This window comes from Histoplasma capsulatum, genomic scaffold, assembly GCF_000149585.1.
Source record: "Histoplasma capsulatum NAm1 scaffold_1 genomic scaffold, whole genome shotgun sequence".
NCBI lineage: Eukaryota > Fungi > Ascomycota > Eurotiomycetes > Onygenales > Ajellomycetaceae > Histoplasma > Histoplasma mississippiense.
Genome location: NW_001813982.1, coordinates 1,095,847 through 1,118,815, shown reverse-complemented (window position 1 = coordinate 1,118,815; position 22,969 = coordinate 1,095,847). Strand labels below are relative to the sequence as shown.

The window sequence follows — 22,969 nt, the reverse complement described above, 5'->3', positions numbered from 1 at the left end:
TTGTACCACCTTGAGATCTAGGAAAATCAATATTTTATGATGGTATCAATTTTTATTTTCATATTCCCATTTCTTAGATATGAAGTATCACCTTAAAATCAATTCATTTTTTTTTAAACACAGAAACAATCTGCTATTACTTGATTTCAATCAGAAAAAAAATGATTATTTTTAATAAGATATATCTATATTAAATATTGATTTTTTTAATATAAAAATTATATATTTATATTTTTCTTTTCTTTAGCTACAAGCTAAGATGATTCACAAATATCAAATATATATGATGATTGTGTAATTGAAAGTAAAAGTTGAATAATTTGAAGAATCTATGAAAATCTCAACAATCTCCACAGAAGGATGAACTGTTTCTTCTCTGATGAGAATTGCTCTGAGCACATGACTTGTAATTAAAGTAGTTTAGTGTCATGCTGCTGCAACCGGAGCCATAGAGGGTCTGAGCTCGCTGAGATAAGCATTGGATTTGAAGTTGCAGAGCAGGTTTCCTTTTTAGGCAAAGTAGTCACATGATCACGTGTTGAGATCGCGTTTGCCCAAACCCTTGCAACATTCGAACGTTGATGATAAGTCAAATTTCATTCCGAAACACGAAGAAGCGCAATAAAAAGGTGCTGGGTGCTGGCAATACCTCTCGTGGTTTTCTTTCTCTTTCTTCTATTCCACTCACTGATAACTTTTGGCCTTGGATATTCTGGTTCTGTGTTTCTGTTTCCCGCACTTGGGATATGAACTTGACCGTCGTTTTGGATGATGATATATATGCAGAAATTTATTAAATTGATATCTTCTTAGGAGCACAACTGACTTGTTTGGGTTTGCGTGCTCGGAACCCATCATGCCTGAAGTCATCAGCCTCTTATCATCGCCGTTTTCGGAGACACATCCAGTCCGTCCGTCGCCCGTAACATCCGAGCCACTGACTCGCACAGCTGGCATCCCGTCTGATGATTCAATTTTCGACTGGGGAGACACAAACCCTTCCAAGAAGCGAAAATTGAGTTCCCAGCGCGGCCTGAGCCCTCCCAGACAACCTACCCTTCCCCCGGAAAAACGCCCACTACTCCTATTTTCTGACTTGGAAGAGAGTATTATATCTTCTCCAGGAACCCAATTAGACAATGACTGTAATTCAACGAAAAGCCGTAAATGGAATGGCGACATATCAGACCCTATTGAATTTACATCATCAGCCGCGGATGGGACATCCACGCACGATGGGGGCAATCATGCAAAAAGAACTCCTGCTATCATAACATTAGACGATAGTATAATAGAAACGGACGACCTACCTTCTCCTGGATGTCCGCTGAATATCCCGTCACCAACTATTTTGAAAACCGGTTTGTCCGATAAAACAACGAATCTACTCTTGCGGATTCAAAATCGTTCGTCGGCTGAACCCATCCAATCCAAACAGAGAGTTAGCACCCATGTGTCCAAATCAATACCCTCAAACTCTAGAATGCGAATGCCAGACCCAAACCCAACGACAGGTATAGATTCGAGCTCCCCTCCGCCAGTGCTTCCAACGTCCAAATCAGAAAGGGCACCCAAGATGTCCACTACTTGTAGGGAAATGCGGGAAGCAGAAAGACGAGCTGCAATGGAACGCCGCGAAAAAGAGAGGGAAGAAGTGAAAGCACGGAAGCAAAAATTAAAGGAGCAAAAAGCAAAAGAGAAGCAACTAGCTGCTGACCTCGCAGAAGCCAACAAGCGGAAATTCGATAAGAAAATTTCCACGCCGGAAATGATTATAGACATGTCGACTAGCTTTGAAGAATCCAGCGTTGGCAACCAAGTTACGGAGTACATGCGACATCTCGGAGTGGAAAAGCATTTCGTTTCTACTCGCATACCAAATATCGTTACATGGAGGAGGAAAGTCACTGCTCAGTATGATGATGAGGCTGCACTCTGGGAGCCTTGCCCTCTGACCATTAGAACGGAAACACATGTCCTATGTCTACTGTTGGCACAGGAATTTGTTGACATGTCGATAGCAACAGTAAATAGTGACAATAGCCTCGATTCCCATGTCCTCAAAATAAAACGTACTTATTCCGGCTGCAAACCAATTTATCTCATCGAAGGCCTAGGCATGTGGATGAAGAAGAATAACAATTCAAGGAACAGAGCATACCAGGCATCTGTTCTTCGAGAATTAGAATGTATCCCGCAACTTCAACAACCGCAACAGCCACCCAAACGCCAAAGAAAGCCCAAACAAGCAGCGCTCCAACCTGCGCTAGTCGATGACGACACCATCGAAGATGCTCTGTTACAGCTCCAAGTGCAGCATGGTTGCCTCATCCAGCACACCGCAGCACCGAGTGAGTCCGCAGAGTGGATTAAGAATTTCACTGAACATATTTCCACGATACCCTACGGTCAGGAGCTCATAAATCTGCACGACGCTTCATTCTGCATGGACGCCGGTCAGGTGAAGTCAGGCGAAGATAACGCTGACACATATGTCAAAATGCTACAAGAGATTCAGCGTGTAACCGCTCCGATATCATATGGAATAGCATCGCAATATCCCACTGTGGGAGATCTTGCGACAAAATTGAAGGAGCAAGGGCCCTTACTTCTGGAGGATGTAAAGGTATGTTATGTTCCCTTATATCTGGTGGCCCTATCTTCCGTTTCTTTTACTGCCAGGCCTCAACATCCCTTCCAGACTTCACTTTCCCAATTGTCTCTTAGACACTAAGATTGTTATAATTGAATAATCAATAAGCTAACGGTCAAACCCCCATCTCAGAAATGTGCAAATAGAAGTGGTGCCCTGACAGATGCCCGCGTTGGCCCCGCTATGAGCAAGCGTTTATATAAAGTTTTCACGGGCTTGAATCCATCATCAACCGATATCTGATGGCCTTGTGCATTATATATACCTATCATTAACGATCGCCCCCTTTATTACTACAGCGGCCACGATCTTACTTCATGGTCTGTAACGCTTTCGATAATTAGATCAAAACATAACTCTGGCACCTCTCATTGGAAATTTCTTTGATATATGAATACAGTTTCACTCTCATACCCCTGTTTGTTTATTTTTTTATTGGCATTTCGATTGGGTATCACTGATGGTTTTTTACTTCTTTATATCCTCATGCACCTTTCGCAGTTGCCAACAGGGAAGGGAGGATCGAGGAAAGGGGCCAGGCGAAACAAGAGAAATGAGAAGTTATTGGCTGAGTACGGTAGTTCCCGATCACCCCACCTATTGGACACATCCCGGTAGCAATTATTGAAGAGTTGGTAATCCACAGTCATGACCTGGGTTTGGGCTGTGCTGGTGGTATAAACACACTCATGTATATCTACAAAACACTTTTTAACGCGAAGTCGTCGGTTTCTCTGCATTCGCACTACTCCAACTAACTCAACCCGTAAGAACATTGAAGCGGTTACAAGATTTATGACAGGAGTAAAATTGCCTTAATTAAATCCCTCTCTTTCTCTCTCCCTCTTTCTCCGCTTATATAGATGTACATATCTGTAGCAAACGACCCATTATAACTCATTCACAAATTCTGCTCAATCTAGCCACGCACAATATCTATCTATCTATCTAATATTTGGGGGATCCTTTGACTTTTTCTTCATACTTTGCTCAGATGATTGCTGTTTGACTGAAGCGTTGCATCAATCCCTTGCTACCCTCTAATAAATTGCCTATTCTTCAAAATCCTCAACCTACCAATCCCGGATCCAAAGAGCGGAGCTATCTATCTGTATTTCCATGGGCAACGGCAAATCAAGCCAATTTCCTGTCCATATTATTAGTCTACTTACTATCCATAAGGAGGAAAAAAAATCTATATATATTCCCGAAATCAGGTTGTTATCTATACTATACAACAAAGCTGGGGTGGTAAACAAAAAGCAAAACAAGACATATACAAAAAGAAATGTTCAGAACAGTCCGCAGGGGCCGATCCAAAATGCCAAGCACAACTTATAAGTCCCTGTCCCGTCAGACAAGCCATAATATCCTGCTATGGCTGGCTACTATAGCGAGATAACCAACTACACCCGCATTTCCAAACCTCATCGCTGCGGATCAATCAGACCACAACCCGCCGCCGCCTCCACCCCTTCCACGCAACCGCCCACAACCCAATAGCCACCCAGACACTAGCCGTGCACCCGAGGGCCCAAAACCCATAACAGCGCCAGCCAACACACTGCTGATTCCCATCACCCGTCCTCCTCGCCGCCTCATAGCAGGCAGAGTAAACCGCACCCCAAACCGCGGCCCCCGCTGCGGGAAACATGGCAACAACACCCCAATTCGTTCCGAAGTTCTCCACGCCCCACACGACGGAGATGATGATGGGGACGAGCGCGAAGGAGGCGCCGTAGCCGACGCCCACGAGCGCGGTGGTTAGGTGGAAGGATTGCGGAGCGGAGAGGGGGATGGGTGTGGCGAGGAAGAGGAAGCCGAGGGACAGGAGGAGGGCAGAGGGGAGGAGGAAGGTTAGGCGGGAGAACGTTGTGCGGCGGATGAGGCTGGATTGCGGTTGCTGGGATGCGGTGGGGGAGGAGGAGACGGGTTGGAGGTGGGAGTGGGTTGGGGACGGGGCGAAGAGGTCGGATAGGTAACCGGTTAAGAGGCGGGCGAAGGTGGAGGTTAGGGCGATGGATGTGACGTGAGTTGCCCGGCTGCCAGCGGGAGGTGCAAGGTTGGGAGGGTATGAGGGAGGGGTTAAGGTTGGGATTATGGTGCCGACCTTTTTGTTTAGAGAAGTTAGTGGGGATCGTGTAGAATGGAGAAGACGAGTTACAATAGAAGGAAAAAAGATAATTGTGGGGGAGGGTGAGGGGAATTAGTAAAACATACATTATTTATATATGCCTCCCCAGGGCCCGTTATCAAAAAGAACCCAACAGCAAGCCACCACATTGTCCTATCTTTCAAGAACAGCCTCGTCTCTTGGTTAAGCAGCCAGTCCTTCTTCCTCCGATCCTCTTTCTGGTAGTCGTCCCGTTCCTCCTGCGAAAGCGTGAGGGATTGAGCATCAGTCTCGATGGGTGTGTCGGCCCCGGCCACGATGCCATCCATAGTACCATACGAAACGGACGAAGAAGCCATAGCAGCCCGAATCTCCTCTCTCGAGCGAAAAAAGTCATTTTGGCCAATCATCCCACTCCGCTCCAGCTCCTCCACTGCCTCATCGATCATCTCTTCTTCATCCACAATGCGCAACGCAAATGTCCCACCAACCCCAACGACAATCAACAATATCCCCAGGAAAAGGAAATATTTGAACACATCGACATCGCCCTTCTGCCCATCCGGCCCACGCTCATAGAGCAGGTGACTCCCCACCTGGCTCTGCCACATGCCACTGAGCCCAAAAGCCGCAATAGGCAGTGCAAGCATAATGCCCTTGCGTTTCCCGCGGCCAAAGTTCTTCGCACACGTCGTGACGGCGGCGAGATACATGCAGCATGTGCCAGCACCCACGCCAACAAAGGATATAACCATAACCGCGAAGGGCCAGCCCGTGCCGCCCACGTCAAGCGGCGGTCCGGATTTGTACGTGAATGCCGCGAGGAGGTAGCCACTGCCGAAAAGGAAGGCAGAAATTAACGATATAGGGCCCGGGGTGTATCTATCGCAGAGATAACCGAAAAATGCCACCGGGAGATACATGGAAACCGCAGCGGCGACGGCGACGGCATTGACGCGGAACTGAGAGTAATGGAGGCGGGTTTGGAGGAGGGGTCCGTAGAGGGAGAATGCGGTTATGCTTCCGGCGCAGAGTCTTCATCATATATATCCCCAACGAAGAGAATCAATTAATTGGTTTGTGTATATATGATGGCCATGGAGCAAGCCACTTTATACTCCCAGGAGAGGGGTGATGAAAGATTAGGAAGAATAAAAAGGGCCTAACATACGCACTCCCAACTCCCCATGTAAAGCTCACGACCTTTACCACTTGTCGCTTCCACGTCTTCCTATCCCGCTCACTAATTTCGCAGGCGACATCACCGTAGTCGTCACCGTCGCCGTGACCGGCATGGCCGTTGTGGCTGCGGCCATCACCACGCAGCTCACCTCTGTCTCTCCCACGGCCAATATCACTATCTTCCTCCTCATCTTCAGTATCGCGAAGGAGAAAAGGTCGACCGGCATCGAAATCGCGCTTATCGATGACTTTTGCATGGCGGGTATTGTTGGGGGTGGGCATCTTCACGAAAAAAAAAGGGAGAGGGGGGGGGGGGGGGGGGGGGGAGAACAAAAGCTGCTTCGAAGGGATATTATGGGATTCCTCTATTCTTCCCGGGGCGGCAAAAACGGCCACAGGGTTGGGTTGGCTCCCGGAGTGCGGGCGGTTGCCCAGATTTGAGGCATTTTTATAGGATTTATCGGACTTCAAACCCCACCCCCGAAGATTTGACGAGAGAGAATGCACGTATTGATTCGAACAAAAACCCGGGCTCACCGAGCGGGTAGGTTGGGTCAGGTAGGCACAAGATACAATATTCCCCTCTCATGAAACCCCCTTTCTGTAGCTTTTCCCGCTCCAAAAAGTCTTTCGGAACGTTGAATTTTTTTCAAACAAGTCCAATATTATATCTATACATATGTAGTATTCGGTGGAAAACAGAACCTCATCGCCCCCCACCCGGCTTTTTGCACTCGCAGGCTGCAAAATGGCGCTGAGCAAGTAATTTGGGGTAAGCGTACCAAATAAGCTAGACGAGCAGCCCCATCTTGCATGCCGGATCGCTGGGTTGTAACTTGCGTGCGTGCGGTATGCGGTAATGTTATGACGAATTCAGGTTGTTAGTGGAGCGGGATATCCAAATCCTTGTCTCAACAGCTGCTGTGAGCGTTGTCGGTTGCCGTCTCCCTTGCTTTCGACCCGTCGACCCTAGTCTCGATATTAGCCTGCCTTGTCCTGGAGCATCCCGTTCAACAGGGTAGATTGAGGTTGTTGATGTTGTTTATCACCAGCGAATGTTGCAGTTTGAGCCGCGGGAAGCTTTTCCTATTCAGGCAATATTTATGGTACCCAAGCGCCGACCAATAACCACGAGAAAACATTGCCTCTGCTATGCAATAGTTAAAAGGGAATAAATAGACTAAGTTATAGCATAATATTCATTCATTTCATTCATCAATTCTAGTTAGTTGCTAATGTTACGTTATGTCTGGATTTCCGGAATTTCCGCAAAGAAAAATGAAAAGGAACAAAAACAAGCGCCCATATCCGAATTCCAAACCCCAAATCCTGTTCCCATGTCCCATGTTGTATCCATGTCCCATGTCCCATCAGCCCATAAATGTTATAAACCGGGGGAGGAGGTGTAAAAAAAAGGGGGAGGGAGAGAGAGAAAAACATATAAGTAAGGAAGAGGGTGAACGGAAAAACACAACACCAGTAATAAAGAAGCAAATAACATTCAACGAAGAATCGGAATCAAGTGTCAACCCTGTAATCTTAGCAAAAAATAACGCATGGGGGGGTAAATACCCACAATAGCTAATAAGACTCCCAGAATCAAAGTGGGACAAGAGCAACAAAGACAGCACACACTCCACCAACCCAAACTAAAGGCTAACCTCCCCAGGGTCTGTATCCATAACCCCTTCCTCCCAAAATGCTCCATCATACTCATCATCCCCAACCTCTCTCCCAATTGCCATCCCCGACCCACCTCGTTGCGAAAACGTCATCCCCTCCCCTTCCCCCCTCTCTACATAATCCTCTTCCTTAATCTCCTTCAATATGCGCTGAAAATACATGCGCAGCGAGCGCAGGCCGCGCAGGTATCCCCGATCAATATCACAAGGGCGATGGGGCGGACAGGGCGCGTCGGGTGGTATACCATCTTCGCCCGTGATGCAGTTGGCGAAATCGACAATTTTCACGCGAAGGCCAAAACTATTGTGCCCCTCTCCGTCATCGGTGGCTGGTTTCTTCTTTCTTTGTTGTTTTGCGGCAGAGTCACGATCGCCTGTTGTCGTGACATCATCAGGCTTTTCTGGTTCTGCGGATTTTTCCGCGTCATAGAGGATCAAGAGGCTACTAGCGTACAGCCTGTAACCGGGGAGCCGCCGCACCATGTTTTCCAACCGAGCGAGTTTGTCGAGTATAATAGGGATCTTCTTCGTGACACTTGAGTAACTAACGCCATCATACAAGAATCTTGTGAGTGCATCCTGGAACTGTCGTCCAGCTTTGAGGTCACGCCCGAAATACTTATCCTCGAAAAGATAATCTTGTTTTTTGATATTCCAGACTTGCATTCCACAAAGCCGCACTCCCAACTGTTGCGATGTCGTGGTTTGGCACTTGCGTCTCTGAGATTTCTTCTTCTTCTCAGTAGCCTCGATTCCATACTGACGAGTACCCATTTTTAGATCGAGAACACACGGCCTATTCATGCCGGCAGTAAGGTCTTCAAGGAGCAGGAAGAACTGAACCCGTTCATCTCGTGTAGTCCGTGCTTCTTTGGGGTTTACGGGGAGCCGTACAGGAACCCCCGTGGAAGCTTCCGGAGCGACGGGAAAATTTTTGTTCTGTCGCGAAGTGGCTAGCTCCAAAGTAGTCTCACTGCGCTGATCAGCAGAAGAAGCCCGGTCAAAACCAAGGGCGGGGTTCATGACAGATTCCACGGAAGCAGGCCGCGGTGGCATATCCCGTTCCATCTTCAAGATTTCATCTTCCTTATCCCCACCATATCCATCGTCATCAAAATAAACCAGTTCCCCAGGTTTACTATTGCTCATACTTCGTTTTCTTTCCAGCCCACCGCCAGAATGACGGCGCCGTATCCGCGAGGCAATGGGAGCCACGAGCTTAGGTCGACCGTGTACTTCTTCTATATATAATTTCTCTGGCACATGGGTATCCCCATTCACAACTGTAGAGGCAGAAGAAGACGATAAGTTGGCCTCTTTTTTGTCTTCGTTACGGTTCATTAGAAGCGGGGGGGCTGATCCTTCACGCACAGTACCCATGGAACTGTCGCTCTGTAAAGACTGACAATCTATCGAAATATGGCTTCGTCTTCGCGAGGTCTCAGCCCGCAGTCTGGAGAAGGAGTTATGTCCACGAGAGTGGCGCCGATGATGGTGGATTGGAGGCGGTGCAAAAACCTCCCGAAGGACCTGTTCCTGTAGTTTTGTATTTACAGTTGTCGCGCCCCAGCTTGCTCCATGTCGTTTTGGAATATGCGAACGAATGGATGATGCTGATGTTGACTTGCGTGCGACATCGTCATCGTCATCATCGTCGTCGTCATAACCAGCAGTTTTTCGGGTGCCAGAAGTATTTCCACTATTCGCTGACCCAGCAGAGGTAAAGAGATCTAACGGAATTATATGCCTATTATTCTCAAGGATCACCTTCGGAATGACGCCCGTAACCTGCGATTGGCTAAAGATCCGCGCACTTTCTGGGTCTTTGGTCTTTTTCGAAACTTGCGAGGCTTTCTCGGCGCCATTGTTCGTAGAAGTGGAGGGGGCAGTTCCGTTTTCAACTGCAATATCATCGGTCTTATTCTTTGGTCGCTTTGGGCCTTTTGAGAATGTTACATTGAGAACACCAATGTACCTGCAGGAAAGAGAGAGCCCGTCATAAGCATCTCTTTGATTATAAAAAATAGAATCCTGAGACATGACATCTGTGCTGCAAGCTTGGGTGTTTCGGGATGAACTTGGGAAACGAGATAAAAACAAGTGAAATAAAATAAAATAAAATAAACGAACCTTGCTAGAAACATTAACATTTCCGGATGTCTACGCTCAATTCTCTCGTAAAACTCATTCTCCCGATTATTCAATTGCTTACAAACAGCTCGTCGAGAAAATCTAAATACGGTGGTATGGCCCCCAACTTGATGCCGATAAGGTTTGAGCTCAACAGCTCCAAGCGGAGCAGTAGGCCCATGAGCATGTTTACGTTTAGGGTGCGTAGGGTAGCGATTACGGTGCGCTGTCGAAGCAGCCGGAATCGTACCAGCATCGTCAGTTAAACTAGATTCTTCCTCACGTGCAGAAAGCCCGGTTTCGTCCGCAGAACCAAACTCAGACTCAGACGTCGATTCATGGCCGAACTCTGAAATCGTAGCCAGTGAGCGGTCGTTCCCCTCGCTAACCTGGCCCTCGGGGGCCGTTGGCAGGTCTCCATGGAAATGTCGAGTGCTGCCATCAGAACGCAAAGATATGTCCACATGGTTGAATGGCTCACTTGGGAGACCGTCATGACTCTTCTGGATGGATGAACGCTTGAGATCCTCTTCAGGAGGTTCCTCTTCCTCTGGGGTGTTGAGCTGCTCGATATCAACCTCGACTTCGACGTCCTCTGCATCGGCACGTTTGTGTGGAAAGTAGAGTGCCGATGAAATTCGTTCTTCATCCTCGTAACTATCTGAACCTGTCCCTCTAAGATGCTGTGTACTGTCAGACCCCACAGAATTACTACCGAAAGTGGAATCTGGTCCAAAAATAAGGGCTGATGACCCACGGTCCATGATCGTAGTGGGCAAGCTGTTTGTCGAAGGAGGAACGAAGCCGCCGTAGCTCTTTATTTCTTCCAGGAGGTCAACGGGAACCTTCCTCCACCTGTCAGTCCGGGGTTTTTCTTCAACGATATCGGAGTGAAGAGGGTTTCGGCGGGCGCGTTGGGTAGGAGTGGCATCAGTGGCGTCAGATACATCACTCCCTCCATCCTCATCATGCGTATTCTCGTCATCCTCCCGCTGTAACTGGTGAGGCTCTGATACGTCTGGCGGAAGGAGTATAACCTGAGAACGTGATGAAGAGGAGGAGTTTTCACTAGGGAACACTCTCCCCCGTTCGCCAGAATAATCACCGTCACCACCGAGTTGACATTCCTGATCCCTAACACTCCGCTCCACAAGACGCTCATCTCGTTTTTTGCGCTCTGGAGATTTTGTATTCTCCTTGAACAGACCTAGGTAGTGGCTTGATTTGCGACTCCGAACGTTAGAAGCCGGCTCTGCGTTGGCCAGATCAGCTTCAATGGAAGTCTCTAGGTGTGAGGGGTGACCCTTGGTCGAGCTGCGGGCGATGGGAAGATCTCGACGAGAATCAGAGGAGTAGTCCCCTGACCGAGACTGGGACTGGGACTTGGGACGGAACTGGGATGGATCGGGTTGCTGCGTCGAGGTTGTGGATGATGATTGGGCACTGGTATTATTTTCTCTGAGGAATGGCTTCGTTGCCATCAAGGGCGTCGATTTGCTAGAACTCGTCGTAGCCGTAGCTGATGTGGTCATGACAGGTGTTTGCCTAGCTCCCGCGTTGGAGGAATCCGGGAGGATGGAGGAGACGGCTCCAAGGGAATCCCAGGTTCTTGCTCTGGAAAGCCGTATAGATCGTAGCGGGTGTTCTGCGGGTGTGAAATTAGGGGTAGGCGAAGGCCGTTGGAGGAAGGTATCAATTCCGTGAGATTGATTAGAGGTGGTGACGGTCGCACCACTGCCACCAGCATCATTGGCGCCGCTTCCAGGGACAACACCGCAGGTTCGCTGCGGAAGCTGAGTGGTAATCATCGAGAAGAGGGGAGGGGAAGAGAGTCGGGGAGGCGAGGGTGGCGGGGGAGAAGCGTACAGGGGAAACGAAGGCTGCGAAGAAGAAATCGACTTGAGGCTGTCCTTCCGCACGGAGTCAGTGGACAGAGAAGAAGCATTGCCATCTTGTCGAAGGTCGGGAAACTGCAAAGGGGTATTATTGTAATTATTTCTGGCGTTATCACTGTTAGGGTTGTTATTAGCACTCTTATCCCACGCAGATGATGCTCCGCGGTCCGCTGACGTCTGCAGTGTTGCCAGCGGCAGCGGCAGCGGCAGCGGCCGTCGTCCTTCTCTTTCTTCTCCCTCTCCCGTTTGATATCCGTCTGCAGCTGTAGCGGACTTCAACTGTGGACGGATTAAAGAAGCTCCTCCCACGGCCCTTTCCGCCGGAATACTATTTACATCGTTGTCTGAGGGTAGATAATGTGTGGCAAAGATGCTTTCCCTCTCGGACAACTGGGGGCTCCGGGATCGAAGGACGGAGGAGGTGGAGGCGGCGGAGGAGGCAGTGACGGGGGTGACTACAGAGGGCCCGTAAGAACAGGGTGAAATAGAGGAGGGAGAAGACGGGGAGGCAGCGAGTATCCGGTGAAGAGGGAACGAGGCATCGAGGGGTTTTAACCGGCCCGCGGGCGCAGGCGCAGGTGGAGGTGTAAGGGGTGCCGTCGACGCATTAGTGTCGAGTGGTCCTGATGCAATGGGCGCAGCAACGTGGGCAGGCTGTTGGCTGAGCGACCCGCAGCCGGGGGCTTTGGCTCTGGCTCTGGGATTGGAGGCTGGAGTCGACTGCAGGCAGCTCGAATCAGGAGAAGAATCGGGCACAGGTGTCACCAGGGTTGTGGACGAGGGATCAACGGGAGCGAGAGCAGGTGTTGACATGGGGGAAACATTGGTCAGGCCAGTGCGATGAGGAAAGCCAGTGGGGTTAATAGGAGGAGGAGAAGAGGAGAAAACAGCAGCAGCAATTCATAAGGAAGGCTAGTAGGACGAGAGGGAGTGGGAGGAGCGGACAGAGGGCGGTCGAGGAGCTGGGCTGCAATAAAAATAATGAAGCTGGAGTGCAAGTTCCCGAAACTGGGATGGGGCGAAGGCTGACTGATGATGCCGATGACCTGGGGAGGTGTGGCTGGTGACGGCAAAACCCTAAAATTCAACAACAAGAACAGGATTCTCGGGGCCAGGGACAGCGGGTGGGCAAGCACAAATGGTTTCTGTATGTATATAGATGTACAGAATATATGGCTAGCCAGTTAGAGCGATTCTGATCCATTTTATCTCATCTGTCCTTGCCGGTCAAATTCCACAGCAAAGAAGACTTGCCTCTGACCCCAGCCGCTGATTGGGCCAGGTGCTGAGCTGGAGCTTTCGCTGCGTCAGCCCCCAAAGGTTGTGCCTGGCGACAGTGGAACTTGCCACAGCTGCTCCGTCGAGGTCTCAGCTACAGGAACAGGTACAGGGACGATGCACCACCACCGTGAGATAACGATCACAGTCAATAACACACTGGAATAATATCTCCCGATTACTGCGAAAGCTTACCCGTGCCGTGCCACTCTCCATCCTTTAGTACCGGGTCGGGATCAATGCTCCCCAGCCACTCCACTTGCATCTTGCGCTTCCTCTCCACGTTCCGTCTCCACGCTCCTCTCCTGGCAATCATCCCGGGCCAACACACCATCGATCCCTCCAAATGCCTCTTTTAAACGCTTGCTACTCCGTACATGAGCACTGATTACTTCTAGTACGCAGCAGCCGTGACCAGGAACAGCCCGGCCCGCCGGCGACACCCGTGGCCATATCTCACACCTCCCCTCCCCTCCCCGCCCAATCAAGACCCGCCGTGCTCCCACGCGCTCTCCTCCTCCGCATATATACGCTACTCTCCTGGCCCAAGACCAGTCCGAGTCTCAGACACAGACACAGTTACCTTCCTAGGCACGAACCGATAACTAGTATCCATTGTCAGACACGCTGCACGGCCAGCAATCGTTAGTATGAGGTATTTATCAATCCACCGCGGTTCCATAGGGGACGGGAACGGCAACGGACGGGCAGGGAGTGTGTGTCTCGACTCCGCAGTGCGAAAGTATCCCCCCCCCCCCCAAAAAAAAACCCATTCATCCATTCATTAGCATCGTGGAGCTATGGATGTCCAAATCAATCCATGGAGATATGATATGCTAACACTAATACCCTCCCCCGCACTGGAAAACGTTCCTACCTCCTGTACTTGTATCCAACCAACGACACATGAAGAACCAGCGTTCGATGCTCCTGGAGCTCTTACATAGCAAGCAGATAACCTGCTCCTCCTCCTCCTCCTCCTCCTCCCCCCAAATAGTACTTACAATCTCCAGGTTAGATACCGTGTACTCTATCTATACCAGGTCCACGATAAAGATACAAAAAATGAAAAAAGGGCGGTGAGAGAAACCCAGACTCGTAAAAAGAGTACATAAAAAACTCAGTAAGAATCGACTGGTAAAAGAACTCAGGGTCCTGCCGCGGTTCGAACGCGGGGCCTCTCGCATATTTAGGCGTTGGAAATAATAGCGCAAACCCAAAGCGAGAATCATACCACTAGACCACAGGACCAGTCATTCTTGGATTGGAGGGCCCATACCATAACAACAATATTTACTTAACTACTCCGTAGTTAACTACCAACTAGTTAGTAATAATAAATAAGACACAGCTTTGCAGAGTACTTACTACAGAGCACTGCAGAGGCCGATTCCTGGTTTTTGAACAAACGGCTCGATTTAATTAAAGTAAAATGTGGTTATAGTAAGGGCCTTATCTAATTGCAAATCTTGGGACTGCGTACTTCCCGTACGTACGTACGCCTTTCTTTGTCTTTTGAACGTGGTACGGTGGCAGAGTGAGATTACATAAATTATATACATTTATTCGCGGAGTTTGGCAGGTATCAAAAGTCAATCATCACCAAAACAACAAACATTGTTCAAAAATCAAAAGAGAAACGAAAACCAGAAAAGAAGGGAGGTGGCAGAAAGAAGAGAATAAAAGAGCCATTTTGAAAAACTAAGGCAAGAAAGAACCTACGCATGCTATGTACAAAATGCTATTAGAACAGGGTATTTCGACAGAAAAAGGGGGCAAGGTCCCAGGCAAGAGAACAGGCAAACCCCATGATACCAAAAGGAGGAAAACAAATAAGAAATGAGACCAAAAGCCAAGATCACATACCCCGTCCTAAACGCCATATATATCAAACAAGAGAAGGTGGAAAAGTGAAAACAGTGGACAAACCCAAACCCCTTCTCCGTGCTGAGTTAATGTCCAGGCAGGAGAACAAAAGCAAATTTCACGTAGAAAAGAAACCCTAAAACCTCAAAAGAAAACCCAGGCAGAAGAACAATAACGGGAAGGCGAAAAGATTCACCATCAGCTATCTTGCCGCTCCTTTTTCTGATTGCTCTTCTTTTTTTTAAGAACCCCTAACTCTTCCAACCGCCTCCACACCTCATCCTTTCTCACATACCCACTCCTCCCCATTGCGCCACCATCACCACCACTGCCACCACTGGAGCTAGCACCCTCATCCCAAAAATCACCTACGCTACCCCCCGCACATCCATTGACAACAGGAAGTCCATTCAAGACCCTCAACCTCCCCGCAGCCGCCGCCAGCACCATCAGCTCCACAACTCTTCTCCGCAACCTCGTCGCTTCGTCCAGGTGTACGACATACTTGCGATCTGCAATGACATTCGTCGGCGGCACAGTGTAGTGGTCATCAATCTCAATCTCAACCCTCCCCTCATCCTCAGCTTCAACCTCATCACGAGCCTCGTCGTCATCACTGAATCCTTTCCGTGCAATATCTGTACAGCCACCCAAGGTCGGGAAACCCGCATCATCCTCCCCTTCCTCCCCATCATCACTTTTGCGAACCTGTAACTGCCTTTCCTCTTCGTCATACCCATACCCATACTTTTTCTCATTCTTTCGTCTTCCCACCTGTCTGCCCCCGACAAGGCGCCCCTTCTCATCCCTCCACACCCGCCCACTTCCTGTGACAGGTGCCGGATAGAACCCCACCGTAATTGGGTTCCCTCTTAAATCCACATCGCCCAGTGCACCGCTGCGGCCACCGACGGATCTCAGAACCTGGCAGAGCTTCCGAAGCCGAGCGATGCGGTTACCAACTAACAAAACGCGACCAAGGCGTGTGATGCCTTGTAATTCGGAGATGTCGGAGAGCGCGTTGAAGTTAAGATTCAAGACGCGGAGGTTTGGGAAGGCGATGCCGAAAGTATTGGGTAGAGTTTCCAAGGCACACGAGGCGATGTCAAGGTATTGTAGGCTAGGGACGCCGGTTGGTGGAGCGAGAAGAGCTGGGGATAGGCGGTTGGATGATAGGTATAGCTTCCGGAGGGAGGCGGCTGCATCAAGGTCAAGGCGGATGAGGGGAAGTTGGGCCATCACGGATTGTTGGGAAGAGGATGGCATTGTTTGTTCGCGGAGAGATAAACTGTCGAGGTAATGACACTGGTCCAGACCGGTGATCGTGGAGAGATGGTTCCTGTCTAAATAGAGGAGGTGGAGGTTGGGGAATTTCCCGATATCTAGTTCCTCTATGTTATTGTTCGATAGAATAAGTGAGTGCATGCAATGAAGAACTTCCAACGATTCGAATTGCCGAATACGATTTCCTCGAAGGTCCAGCTTTTCGATAGTTTTGATGAATCCAATGTTGCGAACACTCGTGAGGGAATTATCACGCAAGTCCAGGTGGATCAACCGAGTCCTTTATATAGCCGTCAGCGATCAATCGTCCCCTATTGAATTAGACTGTATCCAAAAATTGAAATATACTTACAACTCGGCTTCTCCAAAGTCAACTTCCTCAATCAAATTTCCCCTCACCTTCAGCGACAACAACCCATTCAAATGCATGATACCACGAATATCCCGGATCCGATTCCCATCCGCCTTCAAACCCCTCAGATGAACAAGTCCCGAAAACGCATCAAGATCCTCCAGCTTGTTCCCCGACACATCCAAATATTGAAGGTTAGATAGATGGCCCCATGCAGTCAAGTTTGACAGGCAGTTGCGTGGGATCTTCAATGTGCGAATGCCCGAGGGGACACCGCTAACCTGGCCCACGTTATTGTCGGATGCGTCGAGCTCCTCAAGTCGCGAACAGAATTCGTTCAGTCTGTGTAACGTTATTAAACCTTTGCTGCGAAGGTTTAGTCGACGTAGGTGTTCCCAGTATGGTTCGTAAGGCTCTATGTCAGTAATATGTTTAATCAAATCTTCAGTCGCCAGAGTAAATGTCCCATGCACCTGTCTGAGAGAGGTCGGACGAGTCCGCTCAGCAACATAACTAACGTCACGTCGCATAGACTCATCAATTTGATGAAGCGTAAAATCCGACAGAGAGGCAAGCTGGAAGCTATAACTGCTATCCATGTTTGGGCTCCCTGGTAAAATCATCGAGTGGTCCTCATGCCCTGGGGCTTGGATAACAGAAAGGTCATGATGTTGAGTATTATGGTCATCAATGGCAGATTCTTCAGTTCGCTCATCGATTCGGGAGATAGGTCTTCCCTTGAAAGTGCGACTATCGAATGAACTATTCTGGACCGAAGAGATCCGGAAGGGGGAGCCTTGGCTGCATGGACGCGGTAGGTTGTCTGAATGGCTCAGAGAATACCCGAAGCAATTAGACCCGAGGTGGTCATGATACGCCGTAGATGGCAACGGATGCTCCTGCTCAAGGGATTCCTCCCGGTACACCACATGGGATACCAAAGGGGACGAGAACGAAATCGTAGGCACCCGACCACGCCTTTCGCCGGCGGAAGGTTGGGCACTATCACACTTTAAACAATTTCCTAAATCATTAATTCCAGCAAGCTGTCCAGGAGCAGCTAGCTCCTCACTACCCCAGGACGTAGCTCTGGTTTCCGGCTTCGGACAGCTCGACGTAAACCGTGTGGATTTCGATTGTACGGAACTTGTCTCAAAACGTGCGCCATCTCGTGTATTTGGTCGGAAATCAGGAATCTGCTGACGATTATCCTCCCTTGCATCCCCTTTCTCGCCTTTCGACTGTTGAAGCTGTTGCTGAGATTCTTTTAGATTACTGGGTCCCCGTTCACTAAAAGCAGCCGTTATCTCACATAGTTTGCCTTTTGCCGTTGCCGGCGACGAAAACGTTTGCATAGCCATGAGCTCTTGTAGCTCATCAACGCTAAGGTCCGGAATATCTTTAAAGGGGTCTTCTTCACTGATAATGGCGTTGTCTTCTATCGCATTCGACACTAATGATCTTTCTTCAGCAGGTATCACCACGTCTCCGCCCTTTACCCAAGCATGCGCTGAGCGGTCATAAGTCATCGAACCGACCTGCTCGGGTATCAAGTGAGCTATCATCTCGGAAGATATGATCCCTTTGGCCCCAGAGCCACTCGAAGAGCCCCGGGAAGATGCTGTGGGCAATGAGTTTCCAGCTGACCTTTGCGATGACATGTCCTGCTGGGAATCCGCGCCGCCATGGCTATTAGAGCCGCTGGGTAAACTTGAAAAGGTGCCTGTTGCACCTTTCTCCAGGTCTGGGGCGGACAATCCTCGTAGATGCATCTTCGTGCTGTTTTCAACAGCATCATGCTCATTGCCGTCATGCTTATCTGCCTGCCTATTAATGGAATATGTAGCCATATACCGTTCCCGATTAAGACGTAGGGACTTTACGGACCCCCCCATATAAAGCCCAAAGTCATCCTTGTCTTCAAACTTCTTCAAATGGCTCACTATACGCGGGTGCTGCTTACGTGGTTGCTCTCGTAGCCTGCGAAGATCAACAACCCCCTCGCGACTTGGCGGCCTTGAAAACTCTTCCTGGGTCGACTGCTCTTCAGCATCCTTATAGGAGTAGTCCGGATCGCTAGCAACATCACTCAAACGTTCGGTTTCTTCGACACTCGACAAACCGTGATTATGCTTGGCGCTTCCTCGGGCACGTATTATGTCCATGATCTTAGTAGCTTCGTTCAAAAAATCTTGCGTGGTAATTGAGACTTTCCTACTGTCGTCGAAGATATGACTGGGGCTTGCGATAGAGGAGAGCTTGTGCTCATGTTTATTCTCGGCGTGTTGGACGATATCAAGGGGAACTTGTGGTTTGTGAATATGTTTAGTTTTAGGTATCTCTTGGTTTCCAACCTGAGACCTTATTTGCGAGGGAGTTGGCGTTCGTGGACGAGGTGGGAGTTGTAAGTCACCATCGTCTCGTTCCCCATTGCATCCAGCTTGAATCTGTCCATAGTTCTGGTCGTTTTGGTTGTTATAACTGGCAGAAAATTGAGGAGATTCAAGAAGAGAAGACGCCAGAAGTTGATTATTGGGATCGATATTTTGTAGTGTTCTCCTTCGTTTTCGGCTCGGGTCTTTCGTCGGACTGTTCAAAACCCTCTTCGTCTCGCTCTGTCTAAATGGATTTACATCGCAATTTTCGTTTTGCATTGCTGGATTATTTGGATGGGTACCCATCTTCTTCCTAGCTGCTGGAGCTGGAAAACCCTTAGTCTGTGAGAGGCCAAATGGATCATGTTGTTGTTTTGAAGATTGTATTTGGCTTTGTTTGCCGGATTCTCTTCCTCGAGATGGAAGATCTGATGGTCCTATCCCGTTTTCAGTTGTGATTACCAGGGAAAGGGCGGGGAGCAGACTGAGACCGTCGGTTGGTTGCTCTGATGAACCGCAGCTATTTGAACTCAAGTGGTCTCTGGAATTGGCTTGATTCCGGTTCTCCTCGCAGGGCGATTTGGTGGGAGTTTCACAGCAACTTCGAGAGGACGATGTGGTTGCTGTTTGGTTTTTATTACGGCGTGAAGTCGGTTGGCTTCGGCTTCCCGTCTTCTGACGGTTTTCTGTAGGTGATGGGGTTGCTTCATCTGGGCCGTTATTAAATGACTCTTCAAATTGACTCATTCTTCTTAGTAGTTTGTTACTGGTAAATGTGTCGTACTCCCCGAATAACTTCAAGGGGCTACCAGACGATCTTGGTCTTGAGTCGTTCGTCTCGCGGCGTGCGCGGTGTGGCGTAAGGAATGATTGAGGGGGAGGGTGTTGTTGCTGTGAATTGAATGTGTCCTTTCGACTCTCATTGAGTGGTGTATTTCTGATGCTAGACAGGAAGGAGGCTGAATGAAGCGGCGAGAGGAGAGAAGTTGATGAAAGTTGGCGACGGCGAAATGACCCATCACTGGAATAACCACCACGACGTATGCTTACAAAGCCACCACCAGTGGAGCCGAAATCCATTGTTCCAACAGATAAGTCTTCAGGTAGCGACTGACTGGTCATTTCGATAGAATCCTCTATTCCTCCCGTGAACGTTTGATGTTCCCGACGGCTGAGGTAATTGCCATCATCACTGGCAACTGAATTGTGTCTGCGAAAATCGGGAAAGGTTTCTTTTAGGTTTGGGTTTCTTACTTGCTCAAGAAGTGACTCCAGAATTTCCTGATTTGTGTAATCGCCAGCGGTATCATTGTCGTCCTTGGAGAAGAGGATCGGAGTAATTTCCTCGTTACGCAGTTCCTCCCTACCGCTCACAGTTCGTGATCTGGGATCAAAGCTAGCACTTTCGCTCGCGTGGACACCGTCCCCCAACCAGCATTTAGCGTTGTCTAAGGACGTACTATATCTCTCCACACTGTCTTGGCCATCACCAACAGAATTTCCGCTTCTAGTCCGGGAATCATCCAAATCTTTCAGCAAAACGTCTGGCAGCTTGTCGCTGGGCGATTTTGAAGGCTGTAGCGACCGTGGCTGATCAACCTGGGTCTGCACGGATGTAAAAAGATTCGACCTTGCGTTTGGTTCAGTATGGGTAGGCGGCGGCTTAAACACATTCTCCAGTTCCATGGGGCCGAACAAGTCGCCCCCTTCTCCCATCGGACCTTCACCGCGATCAAGACGCTTCTTCCATTCTGGGGTACTGTCTTCTTTGGTATGTTTACTTTGGGGTCTTCTGCGCATGGTACAACTTGTGATAGGGGTATTTTCGGATTGAACTTGTACGGATACTATAGCAATATTGAATAAAAAGCATTTCTCATTAGTTACGGACTAATGAATGAAAATTTTCTTCATGTGGTACGAGCAATCTTGCCTTTTGGACCGACACTCGAGGTGACAACATTGATCATGGAAAAAGTGTGGTTGGACGAAACGTTGCTATTGTTGCTTTCGACGTCCGATAAGCGGAGTGGCTCTGATGTTTTGCGCAAATTTCGGGAGAAGAAGGATGGTTTGTTTTGCGACGAAGAAACACTGGTGGGCGGAGAGGCGGACTGGCCGCGTGACGAGCGTTTGAAGGAGTTGGAGATGCGGTCGCGCAAGGAAGTTTGTGAGGAGCGAGATTGTGGGATCCAGTCTTCAGACAGGTCATCTAGCCAAGGTTGCTGTTTACTCATGTTGAGCTTGATTTGGATTCAGGGTTATGTAGTCAAGAGGTCGATAATTAATAAGAGGGTGAGGGAGGCTCAACGAAGAGGTGGAAGGGAAGTGTGCGATCTTGGAGGAGTAGGGATTGCGGAGAGAGGATACATAATGGTCAGTTAATAAGGATATATAAGAGGAAGGCCTGTGGACTAAAAATGGGCCATCAGCTAGTTAGGCGGCGCTGAGGATAAGAGATGTTGTTGAAGTTGTGGAAATGTATATAGCCCAGGTTGTGGAGAGTTTGATATCATTATGCTTTGGTCAGGGCGGCGCCAAGAAAACAACAACATCCTGCCAAATGCGGGCAACACTCGGAAAAACAGATGTTCCTGCCGCCTCTGACGGTTGGGCTAACTCAAGTGCGGAATATATCAATCAGTCACGAAGTGTAACTATATACAGATGTACAGAATAGAGTGCTGCGTATTACGTACGGATAGATAATATTAGAAAGATCTCCACGGCGGCTGATGCATGTCCATTACATCAATGTAGCACGGCGACGGTGAGATTATCAGATCCACGAGATCAGGCGCCATAATGAGCGCGTTTACCTGAACGCACTGATAATTACACATCGTTCACCTCTCATCCTGTTAACAAAAATGTAAATGCTATTTCGCAGATTAGACTGTGTGTGCCTTTGTCGAATTCCAGGATCCAAGCCCGATTTCAGTCTGCATCCTGCATCAACGACTTTGTTGGCCCAGCAACCAGCCGTAGCTCCCGAAACTTAGAATTCTACGCTTAGCGCGTTAAGTGGGACACGGGACCATATGACGTGGAGCTCTTGCTTGTCACAGTTCGCTCAGGCCTCCATCAAGGCCACAAGCTCCTCCAAGAGCAGGCTTCAACATCCCCGCAGAAGTATACTATACCGTCAAGCTACTCCTCGATCTCCAAATGCCGCCCTCGACGTCCCTGTCATTGAATTCCCCATTCCTCACCCTTGGCTCATACCGTCCCTGGAGGCCATGGTTTTCAAGCGCCACACCTCTCCACTACACTTTGAACCCCTGTCCCCTCTACCCTCAGAGCTTCTGAGTGAATTTTCTGATAGCGACGATGGACTAGACCGTGCTACTCGAGCTGCGAAATGGAGGAAAATTGAAAGGTTGGGCCAGGATTACTTGGAGGGAAGGCCGTTGTTTATTTTCTCCGCCGGTTTAAAGGGACCCCTGGAAAATGGATGGGTGAACCCCTGGAAGCGGAATAAGGAAACGGATAAGACACCACCACAAAAGCTATCGTTGCCAAAACAAGATAGGGAAAGGGGATTGAAAAATGGTGTCCAACCCTCTATAGCGGTGCCCTCAGAAGTTCCCTCGCCGCCTCTGAAACGCCCCTCGAGCCGACCCCCCCGGGTTCGCCGTCAGGGAAGTGGGTTTGAGTCGTCTCTCGAACCAGAGCAAACTCTAGAACTCCAATCCAACCAAGTGCAAAGACAGGCGAGCAGTAAGGATAGCGGACTGCTAGGAGCGGATGTATTTAACAATGCTCGACGAATGCCTTCAAATAGTATATTCTCAAAACCCCGAGCAACATCGGCGCAAGTGAATTCAACAACAACTGAACGAACTCATCGATCTATATCCTCATCCACACCAAATCGTTGTTCAGTTGACGCCAACAACAGTTGGCTGAAGACTGATGAAAGGAGACCACATCTAGAAGAGTACGAACGCTCAACAGGCTCCAGTCCAACCCCTGGCTATCGGCCACGCCCTTCTGTAAAATCTGGACATGGCGCAGGAAGACCACACGACAAGAAAAGACAACGGGTGTGTGATTTGGTCAATGATGACAGCAGGAGCTACACCCCTCCTCGTATTGCGTTTACTCCTATCAATGGACAGGGAGTGTTAAGCTCCGCATCATCTAAAACAACCGGACA

The 22,969-nt window shown here is 49.1% G+C and overlaps 4 protein-coding genes and 1 non-coding gene across 5 annotated transcripts; 1 reads left to right on the top strand and 4 right to left on the bottom strand.

Moving 5' to 3' along the window:
• Nucleotides 1-856: 856 nt before the first annotated feature.
• HCAG_00331 (predicted protein) lies at nucleotides 857-2,896 on the top strand (the record flags this gene model as incomplete). The annotated part of the gene is made up of 3 exons (XM_001543235.1): nucleotides 857-1,914; nucleotides 2,044-2,626; nucleotides 2,786-2,896. 3 exons carry the CDS (start codon nucleotides 857-859, stop codon nucleotides 2,894-2,896), a joined length of 1,752 nt encoding a protein of 583 aa, XP_001543285.1.
• A 658-nt stretch (nucleotides 2,897-3,554) lies between these two features.
• HCAG_00330 (conserved hypothetical protein) lies at nucleotides 3,555-6,230 on the bottom strand (the record flags this gene model as incomplete). Its single annotated transcript, XM_001543234.1, has 6 exons — nucleotides 3,555-3,572; nucleotides 3,639-3,654; nucleotides 3,731-3,800; nucleotides 4,235-4,763; nucleotides 4,874-5,801; nucleotides 5,938-6,230. 6 exons carry the CDS (start codon nucleotides 6,228-6,230, stop codon nucleotides 3,555-3,557), a joined length of 1,854 nt encoding a protein of 617 aa, XP_001543284.1.
• Nucleotides 6,231-7,597: 1,367 nt separating this feature from the next.
• HCAG_00329 (predicted protein) lies at nucleotides 7,598-12,468 on the bottom strand (the record flags this gene model as incomplete). Its single annotated transcript, XM_001543233.1, has 2 exons — nucleotides 7,598-9,605; nucleotides 9,761-12,468. 2 exons carry the CDS (start codon nucleotides 12,466-12,468, stop codon nucleotides 7,598-7,600), a joined length of 4,716 nt encoding a protein of 1,571 aa, XP_001543283.1.
• Nucleotides 12,469-14,083: 1,615 nt separating this feature from the next.
• On the bottom strand, nucleotides 14,084-14,184 carry HCAG_09376. Its single transcript has one exon. It is a non-coding gene; the product is annotated as a tRNA-Pro (tRNA).
• Nucleotides 14,185-14,997: 813 nt separating this feature from the next.
• HCAG_00328 (predicted protein) lies at nucleotides 14,998-21,047 on the bottom strand (the record flags this gene model as incomplete). Its single annotated transcript, XM_001543232.1, has 3 exons — nucleotides 14,998-16,363; nucleotides 16,436-20,657; nucleotides 20,732-21,047. The coding sequence occupies 3 exons, from the start codon at nucleotides 21,045-21,047 to the stop codon at nucleotides 14,998-15,000; spliced, it is 5,904 nt and encodes a 1,967-aa protein (XP_001543282.1).
• Nucleotides 21,048-22,969: the final 1,922 nt, after the last annotated feature.